Consider the following 26,746-nt stretch of genomic DNA (forward strand, 5'->3'; position numbering starts at 1 on the left):
GGGGATGGGTAACTTCAAGTGTTTGATTTGGAAACTATATTTCTTGTCTTTATTGCACACTAATTGTATTAAAGTTCCTTTCCATTAAAGATCTTATCCACTAGAGTATGTTTTGTCTTTCTGCAGTGGATGGCAGAACCTATTTAGAGCAGGCAGGTTTGGGGTTTCAGGGGTACTCCTTTCCCTGCCCTGTAACAGAACTATTATAACCAAATCTTTTTTTTTTTTTTTAAGATTTATTTATTTATTTACACAAGCACTGGGTACAGTCAGAAGCGTGGGAGGGTGGAGAATTCACCAGAGCCAGAGCGGGGAACAGAACAGGCAGACTGATGAAGTACACTGCTGAGGGGAGCAGCGGGCACAGCAGGAGAGGTCTGCGCGCCGTGTGGGACCCTCACCGGGGGCCGGGGATTGAACCAGCGCTGCAGAGGCTGCGGGCAGCTTTGCAGCCCAGTGCTCAACTGCTGCGCCACCAGGGGAGGCCCTATTAACCAAATCTTAACTCTCATGTGGACTTTTGGGGCTTTGGTATATAAGATTTGATTTTTTTTTTAAATGACTATTTTATCAATTTTCTCTCAAAATTCTGGATGTGTTTAACCACCTAACTATATGATCACTTAGATTATGGATGCAACTAATGGGAACTTAGTGTAGAACTTATAAAAGAATAAAAATCTTACGGTCAAATTTATGTGTTCTGTAACTAGAGTGCTTCCCTTAATCTTGAAAAACAAAACCAAAAAATATTTTTGAAAAGTTAGGGGTAAATGTGCTTGCATCACAGATTTATATGGTCTGAGGAACAAATTGAGATTCTTGGGTCATGATTGTGGTACCTAGCTGCTGATTCTGGTCAAACCAGTCAGAATATAAAATGGGGGTAAGAATGATAAGAATTTATGGATCAGTAGGAATCACAGGGAGGAAGAGACTTGAAGTAACTAAGAACAAAAGAATTATGGAAATGAAGACGTTTTATGGAAGGAATCCTTTGTTTTCTTCTTTCCCATCTCCACACCTTGAGTGACTATTTCAGGATAACTGAGAAGCTGTTTACAGGTGGGACACAAGAGGGTCCTGGAAAGATATGAGGTGACTCCTGGTCCTGCTCTTAGAGAACCACAGCCAAGAGCCCATTAGACGGGACTCAGTAGCTTGGTGGGAAGCCCAGCTGAGAAGAGCGCTGGTTGTACAGCCCATGTGACGAGGGAAAGGACAGTCAAAAGATTCTGGTGGCACAGAAAATTTCAGCTTCAATATGCGATTTCTTTCTTTTTTTTTTTAAGATTTATTTATGCATACAAGAGCTGGGGAACAGGCCAGAGGTGCGGGGTGGGGTGGGGGCTGGTAGTGAGAGGACTCACCAGAGACAGAGCGGGGAGCAGAACAGGCAGACTGACTGAAACACACTGCTGAGGGGAGCAGCAGGCAAGACAGGAGAGGTCTGCTGTGCCATGTGGTAGCTCCCCTAGCTGGCGAGGGATCGAACTCATGTTGCAGAGGCTGCGGATTGCTTCATAGTGTAGTGCTTGATCCCTTGCGCCACCAGGGAGGCCCCCAATATGCAATTCTTAAGGATTGTTATGGTACTTTCTAGAATTCATTTTCTTTTTCATTTTCTGATAACATCAAAATGTGGTTAAAGGAAATATGGTAAAAGAAAAAAATAGATTGGCAGACTATACCTGTTCTAAATTTCAAATGTTCCTGAGAGCTGTAGGGTGAGTGTTGGATGAAGGGCAAGAGCCAGCCCCTATTCCATGAGCCCCATCTTGGGGCCCCTTCTGTGGGAGAACAGGATATACTGACATAAGTTTTCAAATGAAAGGTGATGATACAGAACAGCTAATGCTGCCTTTTTTGTGTCCACACACTGACAACTAATCCGTAAATTATTTAAGATCTTTTGGGTCACCTACTCTTCCCTTTTGGCCAATTATCCTTCTCATTAACTCTAGGATGAAAGATGGAGAAAGATTTAAACTCAATCAATGGAGACACCAAAGATCAGCTTTGGAGAATGAAATGGGAGAAGGTGGGTGAAACATCTTTTTTGGCTTACACTGTTTTTTGATTATGAATTACATACTTCTTTCTCTCACTACCAACAAAAATTATAAGTTGAATATACTATTAATAGTCATGTGTCTATCACCTTATTGGATCTAGGTGAAATGAAAAAAAGACACAAATCCTAGTGGCTTGGGAACGACAATAATAAATTAAAGCATGACTCTAGGAATAATGTACATCCTATTTTGCTTAAATTGTTACAGTCAAGGTGAAAATCCAGACTACAACTTCTTCTGGTAAGTGGAGGCTGACAACGGGGGTGATGGTGAGGATGGCCTGGAAGCTAAGTCAGAGACCTGCCTGTGGGTGGGGTAGATCCAGTAAGCAAAGCAGGCAAGATACAAGAAGATTCAGGCAGGGATTTTTGGCAGCAGAGAGCATACCCAGTCCAAAGGCATTCAGAATGGATTTTAACAATCACTGCAAAGCCCAACACAACAGCCCTCTGTGGGTAGATGCTGCCTGCGAGTCACCAGTTTGCAAATTCTGCTTGAAGTGAGTTAAAGGAACCAGAAAAGAACAGGTAACCCTTAAGTGATCACCAGAAAATATAGGTAACCCTTAAGAACCAATGGGAATTAAAAAAAATGCCAAGAGACTGGAGATAGGACAGTGTTTTCCTGACACTCATCATTCCTGCATTGTAGAAATTTTAGGAGTTTGATGTAAGCTCTAAGCAGCATTATAAGTGACTTAGTAGTGGGTAATTAAGCAAATGGTATCTTTTGAGATAGGGTTAGTTAATAGGAGACTACAAATGTTCAATATTAATCTTGTCTCATTTTTGATAATCTAGAGTTGACATTGACACACAATATTTTTGATGATTTCATCAAAAATTGTGATTTTAGCAGGGATGGTGACATACTGGGTTGCTTGGAGAAATGTGGAAACTTAGCTGGTTGATTAACCAAAGGAGAGATGGTAGAATAATGGACTGATACTGTCACAAAAGACATTTTTGGTGTGAAGCAATGTCTAATTTCTGTCTTACTTCACTTGAACTGTGCTGGTAATCATTTTAGTGAATTATATTGAAGGCATAGTGGTTTATCAAACAATGACAAAATGAATAGGATGAAAAATTAATGAACTATGTGATAAAATCAGCATCTAAAGAGTCTTTGGGTATGAACTTGTCAAAAATGCAAATTCTCAGGATCCATTGCAGAAATGGTGAATTGGAATCTGGTGATGGTGGAGGGATTACTCAGATATCCAAAGGGAGCCAAAGGGAAAAAATTCACAGCATTGAATATTAAGGCCTGATTTTAGGTCAAAATAAAAATTTCATTAAGAAGAGGTTTGAAGAGATTTGAATCAGCTCATGTGCAAAAGCCTTGGTTTTAATGAGTTAATTGTAGGCTCACTTTGAACCAAAGATGTCACTTAGTTGTAATGCAATCATACAGTAAATAACATGTGTTGAGCAAATAATGATAGTAACCACAATATATTGAGAGCAAAATATTTCATATATGTTAATAACTTTCGGTACTCAGAGTCAGGTGTTATGATGTCATTTTGCAGATGCTGACATAGGTTCAGAGGAGCTAAGCAACTTGTTCAAGGTCACAGCTAGTTACTGCAGAATTAGTATTAAAAACTTTTCATTCTACTGTGTTCCTTTTCTTATAATATGGAAAAGAACTCCCTGTCCTATTGCACTTTGTATATATTAGCCCAAACACATAGTAGGTTCTCAAGAATAATGCATGAAAGAATAAAGTATTTAAATCTAGACTCTAACTACAATAGAGGGAATTACGTTCCATTTAGATACCACATTTACACGGTGATGTTGACAATTTAAAGTGCGCATTGAGGAAGTGGGCAGGATAGTAGGAGATCTGATGGCAAGTGTGAAAGTAGTTAAAGAAACTGGAGATACTTAGTTTGGGAAAGACAGAGCAAAGTGGGGAGATTATTGTGATTGCACATATGTAAAATATCTTCTCAGAGAGAAAATAATTTAGTTTATTTTGTATTCATTCATAAGGCTGGTATCTCAAGCATTTCCTCTCTTTTCCAGAAAGTGTTCAAATAGAGGCTGGTTGTAACTAGACCATGTATTCTTTCAAAGTAGAGTCCTTATATCCCCAGCCCCAACCCTAGGTTCTGTTTATGCCAGTTACTCAGTATATATTCATTAAATTGTCATTGGTCATGTGTACAGGGAGATAACTGCTTATCTGTACTCAGTGACCTCCAGAACTTTTCTAAATTTATGGTATTGATTTTTATATTCACAGTGAATAATTCTGTACCATCTTCTCCTAACTTTTGGACTTTTAACTTGTCTATTAGGTTCCATCACTGGTTTTCAAAGTTTGTTCCCCAAATCAGCAGTGTCAACATCAGCACCACTTGTGACCTTGTTGAAAATGCAAATTATCTATCAGGTCCATTCCAGGCACAGTGAATTGGAAGTTGGTGGTGGTGGTGAGGGGGTTATCCAGATACCCAGCATCTGTGTTGTAATCACTCCTCCAGATAATTTGGTTGAAAGTTTCTGGCTATTCTTTAGAACAGTGTACATTGAAGCTCAAGGGGAATGTTTCTTGAAGACAGGGCCTGCCTATTGATCCTCAGTGGCTACCATATTGCCTGGCATACAGTGAAAGTTCAGTATGCATGTATTAAATCAGACTTGAATTCGTACAAAGGACAAGGAAAACAGAATTTGATAGAACAGCCTTTATGGAGTGACTTTTTTCAGCCCAAAGTCCCCAGAAAAGAAGCCTGTTGCCAAAGTCACTTAATAGGTTGAAAATTTGGTAATTTTAAGCCAAGATATGGAAACAACCTAATTTCTCCCAAACAGCTGGCTGGAGCAAGAAAATGTGGTATAAGCAAAATGGAATACTACTCAGCCATCAAAAACTCATGCCATTTGCAGCAATGTGGATGGAGCTGGAAGGGATTATGCTAAGTGAAACAAGTCAGAAGAAAAAGGATAAAATATTGGTTGGTTTCCCTTATATACAGAATCTAGAGAAACTCAACAAATGGTCAGGAAAAAAAGACAAAACTTGCAAGCTGATCATTCATCTGAGGCAAACAGCAAGATGGTGGAGAGAGGGGTCAAAACAGGGGAGGGAAGAGCACAAGGGACTATGGTGATGGATCACAGATGCTATGGTGGTAGAACTATGGGGACTCCACCTGAGGGGAGAAATCAAATACTGGTTAAAAATTAACAAAATTTTAAGAAAATAAATTCTTTAAAATTTGGTTATTTTAATATTATTAGCTAGATAATGACCCAAATTTTACTCAATTATCCCATTATATTCTGACATTGTGTTGCTTAAATGTATAAGGGTCATTGCTATGTAAAAATTGCTATGTAAAAAAAAGACAAGGTCTTTTCAGAATTGAGTTCCTCCAAGGTACTAATGAACTCCTGAATATTTTATTGAGCTCTTTGCATACTATTTGGGTGCAAACGTATGATTTAATAATGATCCGTTTAAATTTATAATTATGGAAGTATCTTTGTATTTATAAAAAGATTTATGCAAATTCAGCTGGTCTAAATAAATTGTGTTTTAAAGTCAGTGGCACAGGAAGGAACATGGGCCTCTCTCTGTAAAGAAAATCTTTTCCCAAGTCGTTTAGTAGAGCAATGAGTCAGCTTTTATTTTTTCTGATTACAAAGTCTCTGTATTAGGGTTTTCTAACATGAGAGTGAGTTCTATAATATTCGATATAAAATGTATAGTTACCTTATGTAAATTCAACACATGTACCTAGCCAAGTCTGTATATATTCTTTGTGTGTGTGTGTGTGTGTGTGTGTGTGTGTGTGTGTGTGTATTTCCCTATCACCTATCTATCCTCTGTCTTCTATCTAGCTATCTATTTATCAGTCATTGAATGTAAATAGGACACATGATCTCACCTGCCACTTCACTTAAAAAAAACATTGATTAGAATGTGTGGGATGGGTACTGTGGATCCATTCTTTGCTGTTGTGTGAGTTCAATCTAGTGTTTAAAGATATTCTTTTCTGGTACACTTACAAATACAAAACAAATCAAAACCACCACCACCACCACCAGTGCTGCCGCCACTGCCACCACCAAAATCTCAAACAAACACAAAGAGAAGTGCAAGGAACAGAATGAGGCAGGAGCTTGGGCTCACTTCTCTGGCACTTTGTGCTTGGTCATGAGGATGTCCCACTCCAGCACCTGTTTCTTCAGAGAATGCCTGGCCACAGGGAGGGTGGGCCTCTGGGAGCTGTTCACTGTAGACATACTCTTTGGGACTCTGTCACCACCCAGAGAGGACCAGGCCTTGGGGAAGGAGTAGTATTGAAACATTTGCACATGTGATGTGAGAGGCGCTATAGTTCCTTTCTGTTTCTATCCGAAAGGAATTGGTGACATTACATGTTAGGTGTGCTGGTGTGTGCGCTTCTTGTTCTAGGTACCCAGAGAAGCAAGGGCTTCCTTCATTCTTAATGTTCCTTCCAGCTTCCTTTCCTTCCTCCAAGGTTTGTGGCCTTCTGAATTTCTAAAGCATCCCAAAGACTCTTAGACACATCCTTTGGAATCTAGCTGAGCTATGGGCATTGTGTCTACATGGCACAGTTTTCTGAGCGCCAGATGCACTTAATAAATAGCTTTTTTAAGCCCGCAGGATGAGAGAGATCTTAGATTTGTTGTTCCTGACTAGGTGTGCCAGGAAGTTGCTTCACAGCATGTCATCATAAAACGCTCTATTTTACAATGACAGATGTTTATAAAATCTGTGCATGGCTTTAAACTTTATTAATATTGGCTGAGTACCTCTGGATACAATCGCTCAGTGGTATATGTGTATATACCTAGTTATCGAGACTGCATTCTTTAAAGAAATAAAGGGCCAAGGACAGAAAAATGTCATTTGTGCAATTTCTACAGTAAATGCATGAATTGACTAAGTAGACAAAATGTCATTTCATGAAACTTTACTTCATGAAAACTAGACCAAATCTTAGAAGTCTGAGTTATATTGACTAAAGTCTACAATATATTATACCTTTCTCTCTATTTATAATTTGCTTCTGACATCTTTATATCACAAATGCTTAAAGTTAAAGTTATATCAAATCTTTGTAGGACTCTGGCATTCTTAAGAACAGTAGTTCCCAAATGCTGGCTTTTGAATGGGACAGCTTGGAATGAAGTCTTTATTAGTTTAAAGCAAAATGAGAAAATAGAAAATGCAAGTTCACTTACACAAGGCTAGATTTATTAAATTTAAAGGACTCTCTTGCCTTTAATTTGAAATTTTACTTATAGCTCTATTAGTCCACAAAACTATTTGGTCAGATATCTAAAAGTATGTAGCCAACGGGTTGAAAAAATCTGCTTTTATCACTTTGCTTTTATCTTGTTCTATAAGAAGAACAACAAAATAATTTTATATATATTTTTAGATTTATTTATTTATGCATACAAGAACTGGGGTACAGGCTGGAGGTACGAGAGGGTGAGTGCATCCACCAGAGACAGAGTAGGGAACAAAACAGGCAGATGGACAGAAAACATTGCTGAGGGGAGCAGCGGGCAAGACAGGAGAGGTCTGCTGTGCCATGTGGGTATCTCCCTGGCTGACTGGGGATAAAACTCGTGCTGCAGAGGCTGAGGACAGCTTCACAGTGCAGCACTCAACCCCCTGCACCACCAGGGAGGCCCAACCAAATAATTTTTCAAAAAATCAAAACCTGGGCCTCCCTGATGGTACAATGGGTTGAGCGAAGCACTGTGAGGCTGTCCGCAGCCTCCACAGTGCAGGTTCGATTTCTGGCCGGCCAGGGAGGTGCCCACATGGCGTGGCAGACCTCTCCTGTCATGCCCGCTGCTCCCCTTGGCAGTGCTTTCAGTCTGTCTGCCTGTTCTGCTCCCTGGTCTGTCTCTGGTGAATCCTCTCACCCTCCTGCGCCTCTGGCCTGTACCCCAGCTTTTGTATAAATAAACAATAAAAATCTTTAAAAAAAAAATCAAAACCCAACCATCATACTAATTCACAAGCCTCTCACTGTTGTTTATTCATAAGGTATTGAGCATCTATGTAAGCCAAGGGCTAGGACATCCTATTCTCTGGAGAAGAGGCTCAGGATCTATTGAGAACACAGACCTACTGGAGGGCCCTGAGTTGAGCTGGTTCTCTCTTGGTTGGTTTGTGTCAGAAGTTTCCCCTTTCTGGTGTGAGCCAACAACTTCAGCCCTGCCCTGGACTCAGCGAGCCCTAGTGTCCAGGAGGGAGTTGCTATCTGCTGGGGAAATCTAGGCTCCTTAAGTCAGGGATTTTGATTTGTAGACACTTTAGCCAATGTCTTGTTCTCTCATAAGTGCCAGGATTTCTTGGACAATAAAAATAAACACAGAGGGAAGGGGGGTTGCCTTTACTTTTTTGTGTCTACGCAAACCAAATCAATTGATAAAGCCATGATGTAAAATTTCCACCCCTGACACACACCTTTCTGAAGTTACTCGTATCCTCTCATCATTGGATGAGTTGAATCGATCATCCTTTTCTCTGAAATATTCCTCTATGCATTGTTCTTCAAAATCATGTACTTTCTTGAGCTCATCATCGGTTATGAAAAGTTCTGTGGGAAAAAGATGAGAGGTATGAGGTAGAGAAGTAAGAGCAAAGGCCTGTGATTTTTGGGACTAAACATTAGATACAGTAGTTATTACCCTTCGGTAATTACTGGGCCTCAATCCTGCTGGCTCCTGTTCAGTAGACTGAGTGTAGGTGGCCTCCTTGATACACTTTGAGAAACCATAGTAGCCTGCTTGTGTGGGGCGGGGCTCCCTGTGGTTCTTAACTGTGGGTGGTACCCAAGAAACATTTAGGAATCTGCAGGAGTTACTGGTGTTCAATGTGAGGAGGCTGGGTGTACTAAATCTCCTGCAAAGTGTGGGGCAAATCTACACAAAGAGGAATTGTTCCCCCCAGTGCCAACTGTACTTCCTCTTAGAAACACTGGGCTACAAGATGGAATGTGGAGTGTCTTCTGTTTTGTCCTCCGAAAAGGGAAAGCAGGGCAGATTTCCTCATGAAGTCATGCAGACACAACCCTAAGGCTTGCAAAAGTGTTTAAGATCTTTAGAAAAATGATTGGTCTGGAAATGACAATGGAATATCAAACATAGTCCCCTGCAACTCAACTCGACATATGTAATGGTGCTTGAATTAAATTCAGCATGTCATTGGAAGTACAGTAATTTGGTGGACGTATGTTGTGGTGGGACCTCTGAAAAGTAAGAAACTTCGTAGTTATGAAGGTGTTCCAGCAGCCCTGCTGGAAACTGATTCTGCCTCATTAAGGAAGACGCGAGGCTAAGAATGTTTGATTTCAGCTATTTCTTTCTAGTCCAGTTTCTCATGCAAGCATGCCCTCCCAAGGCCTCCCAAGTCTTCAGTGCTGCAGACAGTCGGCAGGAAGCAGGATGAATCGAGCGGCCTGCATGGCTGCCTGTGGGAAGGGAAGCCGTAGGGATTTCTGCTTTGTAGTTGTGGGGGATGGTCACTCGAAACTTACTGAGACCATAGTCCCGCTCATCTGGGTCGCTCTCATGTTTCCTCCATCGGCAGCACAGGTGCTGGAAAATCATGGTCATGTGGCTGAAGATGATCAGAGGTGGGGGCAGAACCGGCCGCTCGTGGAAAGTCATGATGAGCTGATACCTCTGGAACTTCCACACTTGGTTGGAGATTGATTTTACCTCAAAAAATGTATTGCTGAAATAGATGGCAGAGAGAATGAAGTGAAAAACTCCACTGCTCTCTCAAGCGTTGGTTCCTCTCCGGGGCCTCTAAGCCCCCATTCCCTGGGGCTCTGAAGAAAGACCCACTTACTTAAACACAGCGATGAGGAGGTTGACCAGTAGGATATTGGCCACCAGAAGGTAGCAGGCCATGATGGCTGGCACGATCCAGGCTCCTGTCTTGCAGGGAGGCAGCTGGATTATTTTACCATCCTCTCGGGTCTCATTCTGCCCACAGGGTGCTGGAGGAAGCAATACAGGTCAGAAATGAGAAACTGCGGCTGTGATTAAAAAAAAAATAAGACTGATTTGAATGAGAAGGGTTTTTTTTAGATGGAGGGAAAATACAGCCATCTCAAAACAAACAGAACAGAAAAAAATTCCAAAAAAGCCAAAATAGAAAAATGAAGCTTCATGAATATCCCAAGGGGCTGGTCCTCCAGAGGGGTATTGATTCTGCCTGTCTCCCAAGTTGTCATGTGACTTGAGGGAGGGAGGTGGCGCTCACTGCTTGCTCACACAGTCCCTTGGCCCCTCACTTTCTCTCTGGGGGATGGGGGGAACATTTGGTGTCCTTAGGGAGCCTGGTGAGGGCTTTGCTGGGGAGTGGCAGGGGAGCAGGTTCTCACTGCCCGGTCAAGTTACTTTCAAAATGTGCTGTGGAGGCCAGAAGCCAGACAGCTATAAGAGCAGCAGCATTAGGGTCTATTGATTGGGAATTAACACCAGGGCAGCTGTTAATTGTCAACAGAAACAACCCAGGGGCTCTGAGCTAACAATTTCCTGTCTCAGTACAGAGGAAACAAAACAGGGTAGTGCCTTGGGTAGTATTTAGAGGGCTTGTCACTCCCTGCTCCTGATGGATGGGATTTCACCAGGAGGGCAATGATGGGTGATGGACCAGGGCTTCAGAGCCGGCAAACACCTCTCTCTCCTACCAGCATTTCCATTCCAAAAATGTGCTTTTCAGAGCCCAGGGAACAAAATCTGCCTGCACTGAATAAATGGGCAAATGAAGAAAATGATCTAGAGGTGGGGGTGAGAAGGAAGGTGATGTGTGGGACCGGGTGAGCGTGAGTAAAGTGCTAATGAGCCTGCCTGAAGTTTCAGGGGAGTTCAGGGGAGAAAGAAATCCTTGACAAAGCTCCTTAGTGCTGCTCAGACTACCTGGCTTGGGAGTGAGATGATGCCCTTAGGGGCCCAGGGACAGGTACACCACCCTCTCTCTCTAGCTGTCTTACTTGGCTTCTGAACAAGGCTCTTTTGCATCTGTCTCTAAAAATGGGATGGGGCACTAAGTGGTCTCAGCAGTTGCCACAGGCAGCTTTTGAAGACCTGCCAGGTTAATTTGCAAAGTTGACCCAGAATCTTTTCAGCTGGAGTACCTGGCAAGGGAGACCACTCCTTTCTCAAGACTTCTTGTTACTGGGCTGTGTACTCTGCAGTGGATCTCACCCTCAGCTGTGCTGGGTACCCCCGGGATAGTTTTACAAAATACAATGTTCAGCTCCACCAAAGACAATTGAATCAGACTCTGAGGGTGACCAAAGCATGCATAGTTTCTTTAAAACTTCCAAGATGATCCTCAGGTGCCACTAAGGTGAGACCACTGAACTGGAATTAGGCTGGAAAAATTATGTGAGTTTTCACATACTATCAAGTCCAAAATGCATCTTCTTGGGCTCTGAGAGTTTTAATAATAGCAGGACACCAGGATCATGTTTTCATAGTCAGAGAAAGAAGGCAAAATGCTTCCTTTGGTTCTGACTGCAAGATGGCTGGGTGTTGGAACCAGGTGTTTGCAAAGAGCTGGCATGTTTTTTTATTATTGGTAGTCAAGGCACTAACCACCCAAGACAGCCCTGTAAGAAATGATGATCAGCTCTTCCCTTGGATGGAAAACCCAGAGATGGAGGCCCCAGTGGCTTCAGGATGCAGTCCAAAGTCTGAGTGTAGCTTCCTACCTCTCCCTCGGAGCACAAACTGAACTGAGTTTCTAGCAGTTCCAAGAAATGTCATTTTCTCTCTTGATTTTTGCTTCATGCTTCTTTTGCTTCCTAAAGGCCCCATTGACACTTTGTTCTTCCTCCCATGCTTCACTTTGGTGAATCCTATTCAATATTATAGAACTCACTTAACCTTTTGAAGCCCAACCCAGTCACTTTCTGCCCCCTTCCAGTGATGACTGGATAAATATTGATCAGGATTTTCTGGCCAAACTCCACTCAGGCTTTTCTGAGTTCTTTTTCAACCAGGCTTTGACTTTTATACTTCTATGTACATCTATGAATTGCATAATTTTAGCAAGAATCCTGCTTAGTCAATTTATCCAGATCAATATCTGATCACCATTGCTATCTGATTAATTTCCTCATTGTTTTCCAGTGCCCAAGTAATATCTGGTAACCCTGGCCTGCCCTCAGCAAAAATCATATTAGGTCAGTTTAGCCAGAAACCTCCCTTACCCCCTTATGTTTCCTCCTAGTGATTTTCCATCCATTTGCCCACACCCTGCAACTTGGCCATAGATTCACACTTTTACTTATTGTATTCAGTTGAGTCCAGTCTCTCTCCCCACTACAAACCCCCATCATAGCAGACCCCCTTGAATAAAGTATTAAAGAATGCTTTTTCCTATAATAACTTGTCTTTAAAATATTTGCTCCCCATACTCCATAATACATGCACTCCATACATCTGATAAGGCACTGATAGCAAGGATCTACAAAGAGCTTATACAACTCAACAACCCAATACAACTCAACAACCCAGTCAAAAAATGGGCAGAAGAGCTAAAAAGACATTTTTCCAAAGAGAAAATGGCCAAAGGCATATGAAAAAATGATCACTTATGATCAGGGAAATGTAAATCAAAAGCTCAGTGAGAAACCACCTCACACTGGTGACAATAGCCCCTATTAAAAAAACTGGCAACAAAAAAAGCTGGCGAGCATGTGGAGAAAAAGGAACCATTTTATACTGCTGGTGGGAACGCAAACTGGTCCAATCACTATGGAAAGCTGTGTGGAGGACCCTCAGACTACTAAAAATAGGTCTGTCATATGAGCCAGCAATTCCACTCCTAGAAATCTACCCAAAGGACACAAAAACATTAATTCAAAAGGAAACCTGCACCCCTATGTTTATAGCAACACTATTTACAATAACTCAGATATGGAAACAACCAAAATGCCCCAAAACAGAGGACTGGACTAAGACGTGGTATATATACACCGTGGAATTCTACTCAGCAATCAGAAAAGATAAACTCTTGCCATTCACAGCAACATGGATGAAGCTGGAAGGGATTATGCTCCGTGAATATAAGTCAGAAGGAAAAAGAAAAATATTGGATGGTATCACTTATCGGTAGAATATAGGGAAACTGAACAAAGTGTCAAAAAAATTACAAGATTTGCAGAAACTATAGATCTGAGGCATACTGCAGGGGAGGGAGAGGGAGATGGGTCAAAATAAGGGAGCGAAGAACACAAGAAACTTTGGTGACAGATCACAGGTGATGTGGTGGTGGAAGATTATGGGGACTGCACCTGAGCGGAGAAATCAAATACTGTACAGAAATGAACAATGATGTAAGAAAATAAAAAAAGTTTAATAAAAAAATTGTCATTAGTAATATTAACTTACAATACCAGAGCACCCTGTGTGTGTGCTCCTTTTTGGGGGTTTCATTATATCATCATTGTACAATTGTATCATCATTGCCAATTTGTTGGGCTGTGTTCCACCCAAAATTTCTGGTGGGAGAATTGCTCTCATGGTTTCCCTTTACCTGGTTCAGTACATACCCAATATATCCACACATGATCACTGTTTGTTGGATGACTAAATGAGATCATGTAGACACAATTTTTTTTTTTAAGATTTATTTATTTATTTATACAAGCACTGGGTACAGTCAGAAGCACGGGAGGGTGAGAGAATTCACCAGAGCCAGAGCAGGGAGCAGAACAGACAGACTGATGAAATACACTGCTGGGGGGAGCAGCGGGCAGCAGGAGAGCTCTGCGTGCCATGTGGGACCCTTGCTGGCGTCCGGGGACTGAACTGGTGCTGCAGAGGCTGCGGGCAGCTTCGCAGCCCAGCGCTCAACCGCTGCGCCACCAGGGAGGCCCGACACAATTTTTGTTGAGCACTAATAGACTTTTCCTACAGCTCTGTTGGCCTGACTCCCTTTATAGGTCCTCTCCAGAAATCCCACCCTCAGTTTGGCAAGTCTTTTCACACTCAGCCAGACCTCAAGGTCTTCGTTACCCTGTTGTCACAGGCCTCATGAAATCACTTGCTTTGTTCTTCATTCCCTTTGTTGTTCTAAGTTGTTCACTAAGCTTTCTCCACCCTCTACCCACTTTCTCTTGGCCTGAGAGTCCTGAGAAGCCATCCCTCCTGTTGTGTCCTTTCTTCTGCCTCCTGCTCAGATTCCTGTGGGCAAGCATACAAAGGGCAGTAGAAAGAACTGCTTGATAAGTTACTAGACATGTGCAGTTTTGACAGATGTCATCTTGGTGACATTCCGAGGGTTCTCTTTACATTCTGGGAGAATATGAGATAAATTTGGGAGGGGCAGAGTTCGTCCATCTTGTCCCTTTGACCCCACATTTAGTGAGGTCTGCAAATACTTCCTTTTCTCTAGCTCTTTTCCCAGCCCAGAGAGAAAATCAGGGTGAACAGTGGGTGCTTGCTGGTTTTCCAGTGACCCATATGTCATTTTCGTGGGCCTTCTGATAGTTTCAGTGACATCTCCAGCTCTCTGCTCCCTTCCTCAGAGGCCCCTACTAATTAAAAAATTGGACGAGCTTAATATCTTCATACATGTTGATTTGCTGTCAAGATGATTGTCTCAGTGAGCTCCCTGCCAGTTTCCTGCATATTATTTTATTATGGCTTCCCCCACCTTTCATTCATCTTTCTACTGCCCTTTATCAAACAGGATTACTTTAGTGGTGAGAAACATGCATTATAATCATGCAGACGTGGGAGTTAGATCTGATTCCACTATTTTCAAATAATGCGAATTTAACTTACTCTAGGAACTTCAGCTTCCTAATTTGGAAAATGGGGGTAGTGACAGTATATGACATGGGGAGAGGTTGTCAAGATCATTAAATGAGACCATGGATGCAAAGCTCCGAGCTCATATAGCACTTGGTTAACATTAGTTGGGGTCATGATGAGTGTTACTATTTTTTTTAATGAATAGGCTACGCTTCTAGAGGTTATGGACTATGTCGTGTCTTTACTTTGCAGTCACTAGTAAGAGTACTTATTCAACAAACATTTATCTAGTGACTATAATATTTGGGGTACAGGGGATATCAGAGATCAAGAAGATAATCCCTGTTATTAAGGAACTCATACTTTCATTGGGGTACAGAAAGAGCACAGAACATTGCACAGTTGTGCGATGTGAGTGCCTATGGGAGATCAGCAGAAGCCCATTAGAATTGGTGGGGCCCCTCGGTCTGGGGTCACGTGGAGCAGTCTCGTTGACCAGACCAGCCTTGAGGACCATCCAGATTCTACAGGAAAAAGTGTAGTATAAATGATTACGTGGTTGTGTGCCATTGAGACTGCTAATAAAACAAGCCATTGTGGAATGGTCTTCATTTGTTACTATCAGCAAAGAGGCAGTGAACAGTCTATGTAGCAGTTAGTGTAAAACATTGCTGGGGAATGACTCCTAATGACATCCTTGTTTTGGGTATTTATCTCCACCAGAGAGTGCGATGACTCCAACTTACAGAAGTCTAGCACTGAAGAAGATGAATTGGGTGACTTAAAACTGTTGACAAGCAGCAGATTTCAGGATGGGGGCTAAGTTAACTGGGTTGTCACATGGCACCAAACAGTATCTGGGGATTGATGTTCTCAGTGGAATGCCCCAGATGGACGTGATGTGACCCTAACCTGACCAATCAGAGCCAATGAGCATCAACGTGGGAACTTTTGCTAGAACGAGTATAAAAGAGAAGCTCTCTTTTTCTAATGTGACATGAAGTCACCAAGTGGAGGGGACCTGTGTAGAAGCGACTCCATCACAGAGAAGAGAAGCAGATTCCTGACTCAGCCATGCCTAAAACCAGGCCTCTTCAGTTATACGAACCATAAAATTCTTTTCATCCTTAAGTCAGTTTGAACTAGGTTTCTAACACTTGCAATTAATGATTGACTAATACACGCACCCCTGCTTCAGCCCCTGTCCACAGACCAGTGATGAAAGACCCCACCCTTGAGAAGCTGCTAGAAGACTTGGAGTAATTTGAAAATATTGCAAGGGGCAGATGGGAATGTGAAGCCTCAGCTGACTGCATGGTTGAAGTTTCAGAACCAGAGACATTTCTGTGCACTTTCTTCCCCAGAATACAAGAACTTTAGGGCTCTACATTGATCAGAGTGCAGTTGTCCAGCCGGAGCCTCTGGCTCAAGGTAATGACACAGTTTTCACCACTGATCAAATTGGTAAATACAGGTGAGAACTTTTGGCCAAACACCTGGGCGCAGCCTGCTGCTCCCAAAATGAAGAAAATCCTGTTGTCAAAGCTGATCATAGATAGATTAGGCCATAGGAGCATCAGGGTGGGGGTTCAGGTACAGAGTGGGGAGATGATGGGGAGATGCTATCTCTGCAGTTTTTTTTTTATATTTAAAGAGCTGGTTTACTGCACCCCTATGTTTATAGCAGCTCTATTTACAATAGCTAAGCTTTGGAAACAACCCAAATGCCCAAAAATAGATGACTGGATCAAGAAGATGTGGTACATATACACCATGGAATATTACTCAGCATTCAAAAAAGATAAACACATGCAATTTGCAGCAACATGGATGGCGCTGGAAGGGATCATGCTCAGCGAAATAAGCCAGAAAGAAAAAGAAAAATATCGGATGGTCTCACTCTTAGCAGGAATCTAGAAAACTTAAATAAGGGACCAGGAAAAAGAATAACTATAAGAAAAAAAATATCAAAATCTACAAACAATTATGAACCAGAGACACTCTATGGCGGGTGAGGGGCAGGGAAAGGGAGGGATTGGGGTCAAAATAAGGGAGTTGTAATTGTGTGGGGAATATAAAAAATAAAATTTAAATAAAAAAATAAAATTAAAAAAAAACAAAAAAAATTTTTAAAATAAAAAAAATAATAAAGAGCAGGTGTATTAAAAAAGGGACAGAAGAGTAAAAGACACTTGCAAAGGCACAAGTGGGCAGAAAGTGCTGCCCCAAAAAGGACAGGTTTGCCGAGAGAGGCCTGCATGGTTGCAGGCGGGCAGCCTTGAGGAGAGCTGAGTCCGCAGAGGGCGGTCAGCGAAGAGAAACCCCGGCCTGATCCGGGTCATGGGCAGCCAGGAGCTTGCTGCCCTGCAGAGGGAGAGAGTTGGTGAAAAGAAGCACCTCCATAGGCACAGGCACAGGTGGGCAGAAGGACTGCAGCTGCCATCTCTGCAGTTGTGACAAGGTTAGAAGGGACCCAACACTTGGTCATTCAGATTCTCTGTGGTTTATCCTGTGGCCACATTGACAAAGTACGTGGCAGGAAGCTGGGGTGCCATTTCTGTTAACTGTGTGTTAATAAGTAGGGGTAAAGGGATGACTGGGCTCCAGATCTACGAGAGGCTGTGCAATCAAAATCTGGCCAGACTGTGCAGGTGACGGTAAGAAAGCCCTTGCTTTTTAGTACATGTTCTGGAGAGCGGTTTCCCAATGTTTGGAATTTTTTTTCTCATAAGTAAATTTTAATAACCAAAACAAGGGTCAGCAGCATCCCTCACCAGAATAAGCTCCATGGGCTCAGGGCTTTTTGTCTGCTTTGTTCATCAGACAAAACAGCAGTAAGAACCCTTCCTGGAACATAGTAGGTGCCCAATAAACATCTGCTGAGTGGATGCAGGCAGGACCATCACAAGCTGTGCATTTGCCTTGCGGTGCCAGGGGTTTCTGTAAGGGTTACTTCAGTGTCTGTTTTCTTATTTATTTCGAGATGTCATGTGCCACCAAAACCTGCCAGTATGAGATGGTTCCCTTGAGAGTAAAAAAACAGAGAAAGGGGAAAAATAGATGTTTGTTTGTTTTTGCTGTTGCCAAGTTTTGCAATGAAAGGACCATGCCTGGTCTTGGTAAAGGCTGTAACAAATCTCTCCTCTGATTACTGTCGTATAAATCTCTCCATGGCACACCAGTCACAACACCCTACCCTGTAGCGGTGGGCAGACATTACTAATCAGTCATGACACTCTTCCCTCTATCCAAACTGAAATCCTTTTCATGACAAAACTCACAAAAGCACAGTAAACTGATGTTGATACAAATGATGGAATCTTTCTCATAGTCCCTTCAAGAATGAGGGTGTGAGGTGTGCGTGAGAGATCATTTCAGTCCCTCTTTTTGGGATCATCCTCATGCCTAACTGGCCTGTTCAGTACCTGACCTATACCACCTTGCCGTTGTTCAGGAGTGACAAAGGGTCAAATCAGACATCTTGCTGACATTTTGGATGACATCCTGTGGGTGCTATGGGGGCACTCCCATATACCTCCTGGGCGCTGGACACCACCCATTTCAAAAGATAGCTCCCAAATGGGTGCCTCACCAGGAAATGTTGATCTGAATTGGCTCCTCAAAAGTAGGGAATAAATGTTTGTGAAAAGCACATTTGTGTGCTGGGCACTTCATATTGACCACTCTTTTAAAGCTGCTTGGCGGCTCTGTAAGAAATGAATTATCTTGGCTTCACTTTTACAGAAATATGTGCAGAGGAATAAATGCCTTGTCCAAGATCACACAGCTAATAAGGGAAAATGCCAGACCGTTCACTTATTCATAGAAAAAAACACTGAGAACCTGCTATACGCCAGTGGGAACTGACATAGGAGATAAGATTATGAATGAAACAAAAATGGACCCTAGCCTGTGTGTGCTCAGCTCTGTTTCAAACGCATTTGCCAAAGTAATAATACTAGTGACCACCTATTTATGCTTAAATGTGCTATGAGATTTACTTATATTGCCTTTCTTTAATCTTTGCAATATTTCCACATAATAGATACTATTATTCCTATTTTATAGGTGAAGAGCTGAGGCTCAGAAAGCTTTAGCATCTCTTTCAATATCTTAAGAACTGAGTTGGGGTGTCCTTAAACCTGCTTGACGACAGTCAAGAGACAACATGAGGGGGAAGGAATCTCACAATTAGAAACAAATATAGAGATGGGTTGACAGATAATGGAATTTTTCTTGTTTCCATCAACATGAATAACTTGGCCTAAGCTGTTCAGGTGAGGTGATAAATATATGAGACGCTAAAATTGGAGTATGAAGAAATATTCAATTCATGTAATAGGTATTCGGTAAGAACACCTATGTCCCAAAGATAAGACACTTGTCCTTTTAATTCCATCCTACAGTATATGGGAGAAAGAACAGTTATTTATTTTAATGCACATACTATATTATTCCCCCAAAGTAAGATACATTTAAAATGAAAACCAAACAATGTTCGATATAATCAGCGTCATCCTTAAAAGTATGACGAAGAAGGGTATTTCTTGAAGAATATTCCCTCTCCTGTGTGAAGCAATGTCTCAAAGACTTACCAGATCACAGACAATGGAATAAAGAACTTAGCTGAGTGTATGACTACATTTATCCTACTTTTTTTTATAGAAAGGATTTTCAACTAAAAATCCATCTTGAAAAGATAAGGAGACAAAGAGGAGATTTCTCTACCTCCTTTTGAAAATCCTTACAGTTTGCCATCGAGGATTCAGAATGCCATTAGCTCAGTGCCTATGCTTACTCCAAGGGTGAATTAGATTTAGATAGCTCTGCTCTTTTGAACTTCTCCTTACACAATGCTTTCCTTGGTGAGACAACTGGAGATATAGCTATGCCTTTCTACAAGATTTTTGATGTAAGAGTCTTAGAGAGTGGTAAATCTAGGCAGACATTTTCTTTCTGGAATTATGGGGTAATTTCTATTTCTTTCAACAGGCTTCTACCTATGTCATCTACTGTTGGAGAACAGGAAGAACAGAGATAATTGAAAACCAGGTAAGCTCCAATTTGGCAGTCAAAAGCACCATCTGTCAGTTATACCTTTTACAACTTTTGTGGCTAATTCCCTTTCTCTTCCCTAAACCCAGCTTCTGGGTAAGATGTAAGTCAGTAATGTCATGAAAGAAGAGCCTTCATTCATTTTTCCATTTGTAATGGAGGCACTTAGGATTCTGACATCCCCTACAATGTGAAGTACCCCCACAACTCAGGAAACCTGAGATAATTTTAGGACACAGGAACAGGATATTAAATGTCATTGAGTTGGAGAGTGAGATGATTCCCTTTTTAAGTCTTTCTGTCTTCTAACTCCACTAGAAGGAATGTGTGAGTTTGGGTATATTTTTCTAACATTACCTTCACATTTGCTAACCTTCATTTTTAGTTAAATATTGGGTGGGCCAAAGGTTCAAGCATCCAGACAGAATTTCATTAGCGTGTAGAATTTTCATTCCGCATATTTTATGCTATCTTCTACTTGCATCAAGTCATACTGATTTTTCAATTAGTGGCTGTGATATAATTTATTAGACAAATTAACTCAGGTTTTAAAAATGAGCCAATTTAACTAAAAATACTGAAGGGTAGAACATATGTTACAAAATAGTGAATAGTATATGTGACTTACTAAAGATTGGGAAATCTACTCTAGAGTAGATTATTTCTAAGTCCCATCTATCCTGATTTTCAATTACCCTCTGATTTATGAAAAGGGACAAAAGACCAGAATAACCTTTATACTGGATTATATATCCCTGATGCTAACTGTAGACCACTTGTAGAAATCTTATTCTTTCACTTCTGGCAGAAAAAGAAGGCAAATATAGGCCTCCACTTCTTGAAATGGAACCTAGCACACCACTGAGGAAAAGTGTGTACTGATGACAGAACCTCTAATTCCTCAGGGTTTCTGGTCTGCCTACTATTTGCACACTTTTAGTTCTGAGCTATTCAGAAAGCACTATAAAGTTTAATAAGCCTCATTTTTTTTTAACTGACTGAATTAGAAAGTAGTATGTCAAAAGCATAGGTGTGTTGTATATGAGTTGGGGTGGAGAAGAGGCGAGTTATGGGGGTATAGGGGAAAGAATTCAATTTCCTCTATTATCTTGGTTCTGTGTTCTTGCTATTCTGTATATCTAGCTTTACCTAGAGATAAAGTTGTTATTTATGTGCTGTTGTTTCAGAGGACTCTAAAATTCTAACCTTGGTAGTTCATTCATTATTTGGTATGAGGAACATTCTGTACAAATCTTGCCAGGGAAAGATGTGGATCTAAGTTAGTCTGTATATGTATCACTGGGTTTGTTGCCATGATGCAGTGGATTGATTGCATTAATAGCTCTCCTCTTCCTGTATCTAAGTGCCTTTGCCATGTGATTTGATAGTTTTTCTCACTAAACAGATAGTATCTATTTCCTTGCTCCTTGATTCTGAGGTTGGCCATCTGATTTTCTTTGACCAAAGGAATATTAGCAAATGTCACGTGTATATAGAACCTTGGAAATGCCCTTGAATGATTCATTGTCCATTCTTCCACCTCAGCCATCACCATGAAGAGCTATTCCGGTGAGGATGAAACAGCCTCTGCTCCCAGGTGTTTCTGTTGTCTGAGCCGAGGCTGTTTGGGGTCAGCTGATAGCCAGCTGATTCCCTGGCATGTGTTCAAGCCCAGTCAAGACCAGAATCATCCAGCCAACCCGGTGGCTCCCAAGCTCAATAAATGTTTACAGCTCTTAGCCACTGCCTTCTGGGGGTGCTTTGTCTTATAGTTTTATCAGTAGATAATCTCAATATCTATTGTAAATAGATACCTAATATACACAGTCCACTTCCTTTGCCCAGCTCACAGCTAAAAGAGGTATCCCTACGTCTCTCAAGTTGACAAAGCCCTTTCCTAATTTCTTCAGCCTCCCCCAGCTCAATTCAGCTCTCATTGCCCAAAGAGGAGTAAGTTTGCCAAATGGCCAATGACTGATTAGACTCTGTCTTTAGAAATTAAAGAGTAGTGCAGCATCTTTAGTTATTGATAGATGCTAGCAGATACTTAATTTAAAGATGATATAGAATCAGAATATGTTAGGTCACATAAAAGTAAAGCCAACCATCTGAGAGAGAGCAAGGGAAAAAATGGGGAGAGGAGAGAGGCAGAGAGCAAGAAAACAAGAGAATTGATTGATTGATTGAAATTGGAGAGAAGCAGAGAGAGAAAGGCAGACAAGCGTGGATACGCCTTCAGCTTCTGGCTTCCCAAAACTGCTTCCAGTTGCACTTCCAGTCAGCTCACGTCAGGCGTCACGCTTTGTTTCCTGTATTTGAGTTTCCTCTTACAGTCAATATTTCTTTCATCCAGTTTGAGTGGGTTTTGTTTTCTCGCAATCAACATTTTTCTGTGGTTGGGGCCACAGTCATTAACACCTTAGAGAGAATCATCTTCTCAGGGCAGTAGTTTCATCTGAAGAGGCAAAGATCCAGAACATAGGGCACTTCTGGCAAGTAGGGAGGAGGCCAGTGAGAAAGAAGAAGGGAGTTCAAGAAAGAGCTGGAGGAATGGAACTCAGAAGCATGTAGCTTACAATTTTAGTGAGGGCTGACCTCATTGCTTTTGATATTTGCCTAAACAAAATAGGATTAGATGAAGCTGTTTTTTTTTTTTTTTCCAAATCAAAACAACAACAAAAAACTCGGAGAAAAACTCAAATAAATGATTTACTCTCCCAGCTTTTTGTGCTGCTGTCCACCTCCACTGTCATTCCTGAGTGATGTCATCACACTCGTCACGTAGCAACAATACACCCACTAGTGTTAGGAAGGCAGGAAAAGGCGGCCCGTCCATCACCCATGTAGGGCACTTCATTGCACTGTCTTTGCCTTAACTCTGGAAGGCTTCCCTGTGCGTCCACACACATGAGCCACCACTCACATAATATGGAATATGCTTCATTATTTTTGTTTAAAATGGGATTTCAGGACTTTTTCATCAATTCATACATCTGTCCTGTGGGGTATTTGAAGAGGGTAGAGCCAGGGTCTACTTTCAGAGGGAGTATCTTATAAAAAGAAAGCAGCAACCTAACAGCAGGGCTGTCTTCTGGAGAAGGATCAGTCCAGTGAACCAGATTGTGCAGGTACCTGTGGGGTGTACATCAGGGACACCTCCCTGTGCCAGCGCCCGGAAATGATCCCAGGCTCCTGCCGACTCCCATCGAATTTCACCCCCAGGGCTGTGTGACTGGGAGGGAAACAATCAATATCTGGTCCCCGGTATTAAGAAAAGCATATGTAAGCAAACGGGCTCCTGCAGGCATTATTTACAAATGTGCTGGCAAGCGACAGTGCAAGAAATCCTGTCCTCAGGACTCAGGTCCTGGCTCTGATCTGCTGACAACTCCCCTCTAGTACCTGCCTCTCCCCTGCCCTCCTTGATTCCCGGCTCTGTTCACCTTGCCTTTTCCTTTTTTATTTTAAGACCATACTCGCCACTCATCTCTGTTTACTCTTAAAACTTGAGCTTTTTGGACATGTACCGATATTCTTCAAACAGCAAAGAATCCAGATCATAGTCAGTGTATGTTCTGCTTAAACCTAACTGGCTGTGGGTGGGCTCAGATCCCAGGCCTGTCTCTTGCTGTGGTTCTAAGAGTCCAACTCTAGGCCAAAGATAAGCAACAGTATTATTATTATTATAAAATAGTTTTGGGGGGACGGTATAGAAGGGATTAACAATTTTATTCTTTCCCAAAGCAACATTGACACATGTCAGCTAAAATGAAAAAAAAAAATAAACAGTTTCATCTTAAAAAATTTATCTGATGAAAAATAACCTCAGATTCCTATCAAGTGGAGAAACAGGATGGGGCAGGGTAGAAAGGCAGAGGATAGGAAAGACACTTTGCTCTTAATCATGATTAGAATATTTTAAATAATCATAGTATCCTATGTTTCTGGTTTGGGCATCTTTCCATAACTGATCCATCTTCCTAAATCATTATTTAAAGTACTAGACATAAGGCGGCATCTTTGTACTGCTCTTTTGCCATCTGTGTACTACTGGGTAAGTCAATTAATGTGTCTGAGACTCAGTCTCCTCACCTCTAAGCTTGATATGATAATAGTAGTGAAAATAAAAAAAATAATGATGATGGTTCATGCCCAGTTCCCCATCATTCATTCAACATGTCTTTATGGGGCCCCTTCTACATGCCTGACACTGTTCCCAGTGCTTAGAATATACCAGGAATGAAGCAGCCACAGTCACTGCCCTCTTATAGCCCATGTTGCTGGTGGGGTTGGTGACAGAAAAGAGGCAATAGCATAGTAAGTAAGTAAATGAGGTGGTATATTGGAAGGTGAAAAGTGCCGTGAAAGTAAAGAAAAAGTAAGGAAGTGCAAGAAGGACCAAGAGTGAGTGTGTGGGGGTGCTTGGGAGCCACATTGAGGATGCCAACAGACTCCTCTTGGATGAGGGGGGTGGTCCAGAGGCTCTCCTGGGAATGTGCTGTAAGCAGCAGGCACCAAGGGCAAAGACCCTGAGGACAGAGGGCACCCTCCATGTTCTGTGAACCCCATGGGAGTTCCTGTGTCTGAGCTCACACAGGGAGAGAAGTTGGAGAAGAGGAATGAGTGCAGAGAGCTGGAGGGGCAGCATCCTGTGGGGCCTTTGGAAAAACCTGCCCTTATCCACTCATATAATAAGACACTGTTTATTGTAATCCTCTATTGACTTTAGTCAAGAAACTGAGTAATTCCCCTTCATCATTCCGCCACTTGCCAGGTGGTTTCCTAATCTACTAAGTTAGCCCCTCTCTTCATTCTATTTTTTCCAGATCCTCAATGTGCTTAAATGAAATAGGGACAAACTGCATGTCTCTCCTTAGAGGGAGAGACGAAGGCAGCTAAAGTGGGGGCCTCTGAGTTAGCAATGCTTACTCCCAAACTCCCTTCGTGTCCACCTCCCTTCAAGAAATGGAGGGTGAGTGAGAACAGGTGCCTGGGTCCACGCAGGCTTTCTCTTCTGTGCATGGAAACAGCTCCGTATGGACTTTTATCAGCCAAACAGCAGCCTGCTGAGGGAAAGCTGATTTCTAACCTAATTGGAGTAAAATCAGCTTTTACAAATAGAAGAAATCCTTATAGTAAGAGAGTTGGGAGAGGGAACAAGGATCCTAGTGCTGACTTCTCAGCACAAATCCCAGTTTTTCTCATTGCAGCTAAACTCTTTAGTGTTTGCCCCTTAGTCTGAACCTTTTGCTGCACCTGTGGTGTTGAAGAACACTAAGTTTAGGTACAGGCAAAAACCCTTGTTCCTGAAGTATCCTAACCATTCCCAAAGCAGGAGACCCAAGCAAAAGGCAGTGGTTAGTCTGAAAATTTTCTAGACAATTTACTCAACAGTGATAGCCATCACAAAGTATATGAAGAGGAAGAATGGATGTAAATTCTCACTTCCTTTCTTCCTGAAGATATGAAGATTGTTATTTCTAAGAGAAATAGATCGTTATGTAAAATCTGTATTTTTCTCTTTCATCTGGACAAAACACACACACACACACATCCACTGAGTTGACTGTGTTTATCAAAATGTTTGAAAATGATCTCACTTTGCCATTTCACAAAGTATGAACTAGTGACGTGTGAAAGCTGACCTATATTTGTTTTTTAAAAATGTGACCATCCCATTTTTAATAAGCGTATGCTTCACATAGCGCCACTCCAAACAATGCTGTGCGGCGGCATTTCCTTTGGCCAAGTTGGTCTGAATAGATCTGTGGGAAAATCTGAAGACTAAGCCACAACAGTATAAAATTGGCTAGTTTCTGGATCTTACAGAGAAAGGAAACAAGTTGTTTTTTTCCCACTACATCCCTTGCCTAATTGTGAAACAAAAGCTGCGTTCTGGGCTCTGGTGGAACCAGCTTGTGGGTTACAAACTTGGGGAATTTTAACAGAATTTGCTCTTTCTCCACATCTGTGTAACTGTTTAGTTAAAAGGGGATGGTGGTGAAGGTGCAGGCTTTGTGTTGCGTGCCTGATGATGACACGTATCTGCAAAGAGAGGGAGAAAGGGGAAAAAAGAGGGAAATAGGGGAGGAGAGACAAGAGAACTAAGAAAAAGTTAAGGGGTCACATCCAACTTGATTGCTAAAAAGCAAACAAGGTACAGAAGAGTAGTCTCACGCATGTATGAATTGACTATAATCAATTCCCAGGAAGTGTGTTGTGTTTACAGTATGTTAGACAAGGTACTTCACCCCACAGTTTTAAAGACTTGATTTAAATCCTCTTCAAGTTTTGTTTATCCCAGTAAATTGTGAACAGCTTAGTTTTGTTCCATGGAAACAGATCTTTCCATTTTACCACTGTTGGTACGTAGGTCCAAGAAGTTTAGTTAGGTGAAGCTATTTGTACCCACCATGACACATTCGTTTTGCATAGTACAGTTGGGTTTGCAGTAGCATCACTCTTGAGAAAAGATTTAGGATGACCGTAAAATAATCCATAAGCCATGAACACATAATAACTCAATGAACAAAGTAGGAGCTTGTTTTGCTATGTGTCATGAAGGATAGCCTGTTATTCATGCGACCAGGTAAATGAAGGAACCAGCTGTATTCATGCTTGCCATGGAGATCCACTGCCCCAACTGGCCCCAGATTATAGTAGGTGCCAGCAATGCTGAGTCAAGTGCTATCAAGCTGCTGGTGAAAATCTGTGTGTCAGCATCAGAGACCAATTGAGATGTTTACAGTGATGATCATGGGCTTCAAGATCCACGAGAGTATTAACAACAGTGGCAGGAAAAAGGGCCAGTGGGAAGAGTGGTGCCAA

General features: G+C 41.8%; 1 protein-coding gene across 11 annotated transcripts in view; it reads right to left on the minus strand.

Moving 5' to 3' along the window:
* Positions 1–26,746, minus strand: part of TRPM3 (transient receptor potential cation channel subfamily M member 3) — a 512,968-nt gene that overhangs the window by 6,328 nt on the left and 479,894 nt on the right. For all 11 annotated transcript variants that reach the window (XM_054689399.1, XM_054689395.1, XM_054689398.1 and 8 more), the window contains 3 exons: positions 9,939–10,089; positions 9,622–9,821; positions 8,550–8,682 (listed from right to left, as the gene is read on the minus strand). In XM_054689399.1, the coding sequence (XP_054545374.1) occupies positions 8,550–8,682; positions 9,622–9,821; positions 9,939–10,089 (484 nt within the window). The remainder of the gene's footprint in view (positions 1–8,549; positions 8,683–9,621; positions 9,822–9,938; positions 10,090–26,746) is intronic.

The sequence above is a fragment of the Talpa occidentalis genome, unplaced genomic scaffold, assembly GCF_014898055.3.
Source record: "Talpa occidentalis isolate TD23 unplaced genomic scaffold, MPIMG_talOcc4v2.1 talOcc4.7, whole genome shotgun sequence".
In the NCBI taxonomy this organism is placed as follows: domain Eukaryota; kingdom Metazoa; phylum Chordata; class Mammalia; order Eulipotyphla; family Talpidae; genus Talpa; species Talpa occidentalis.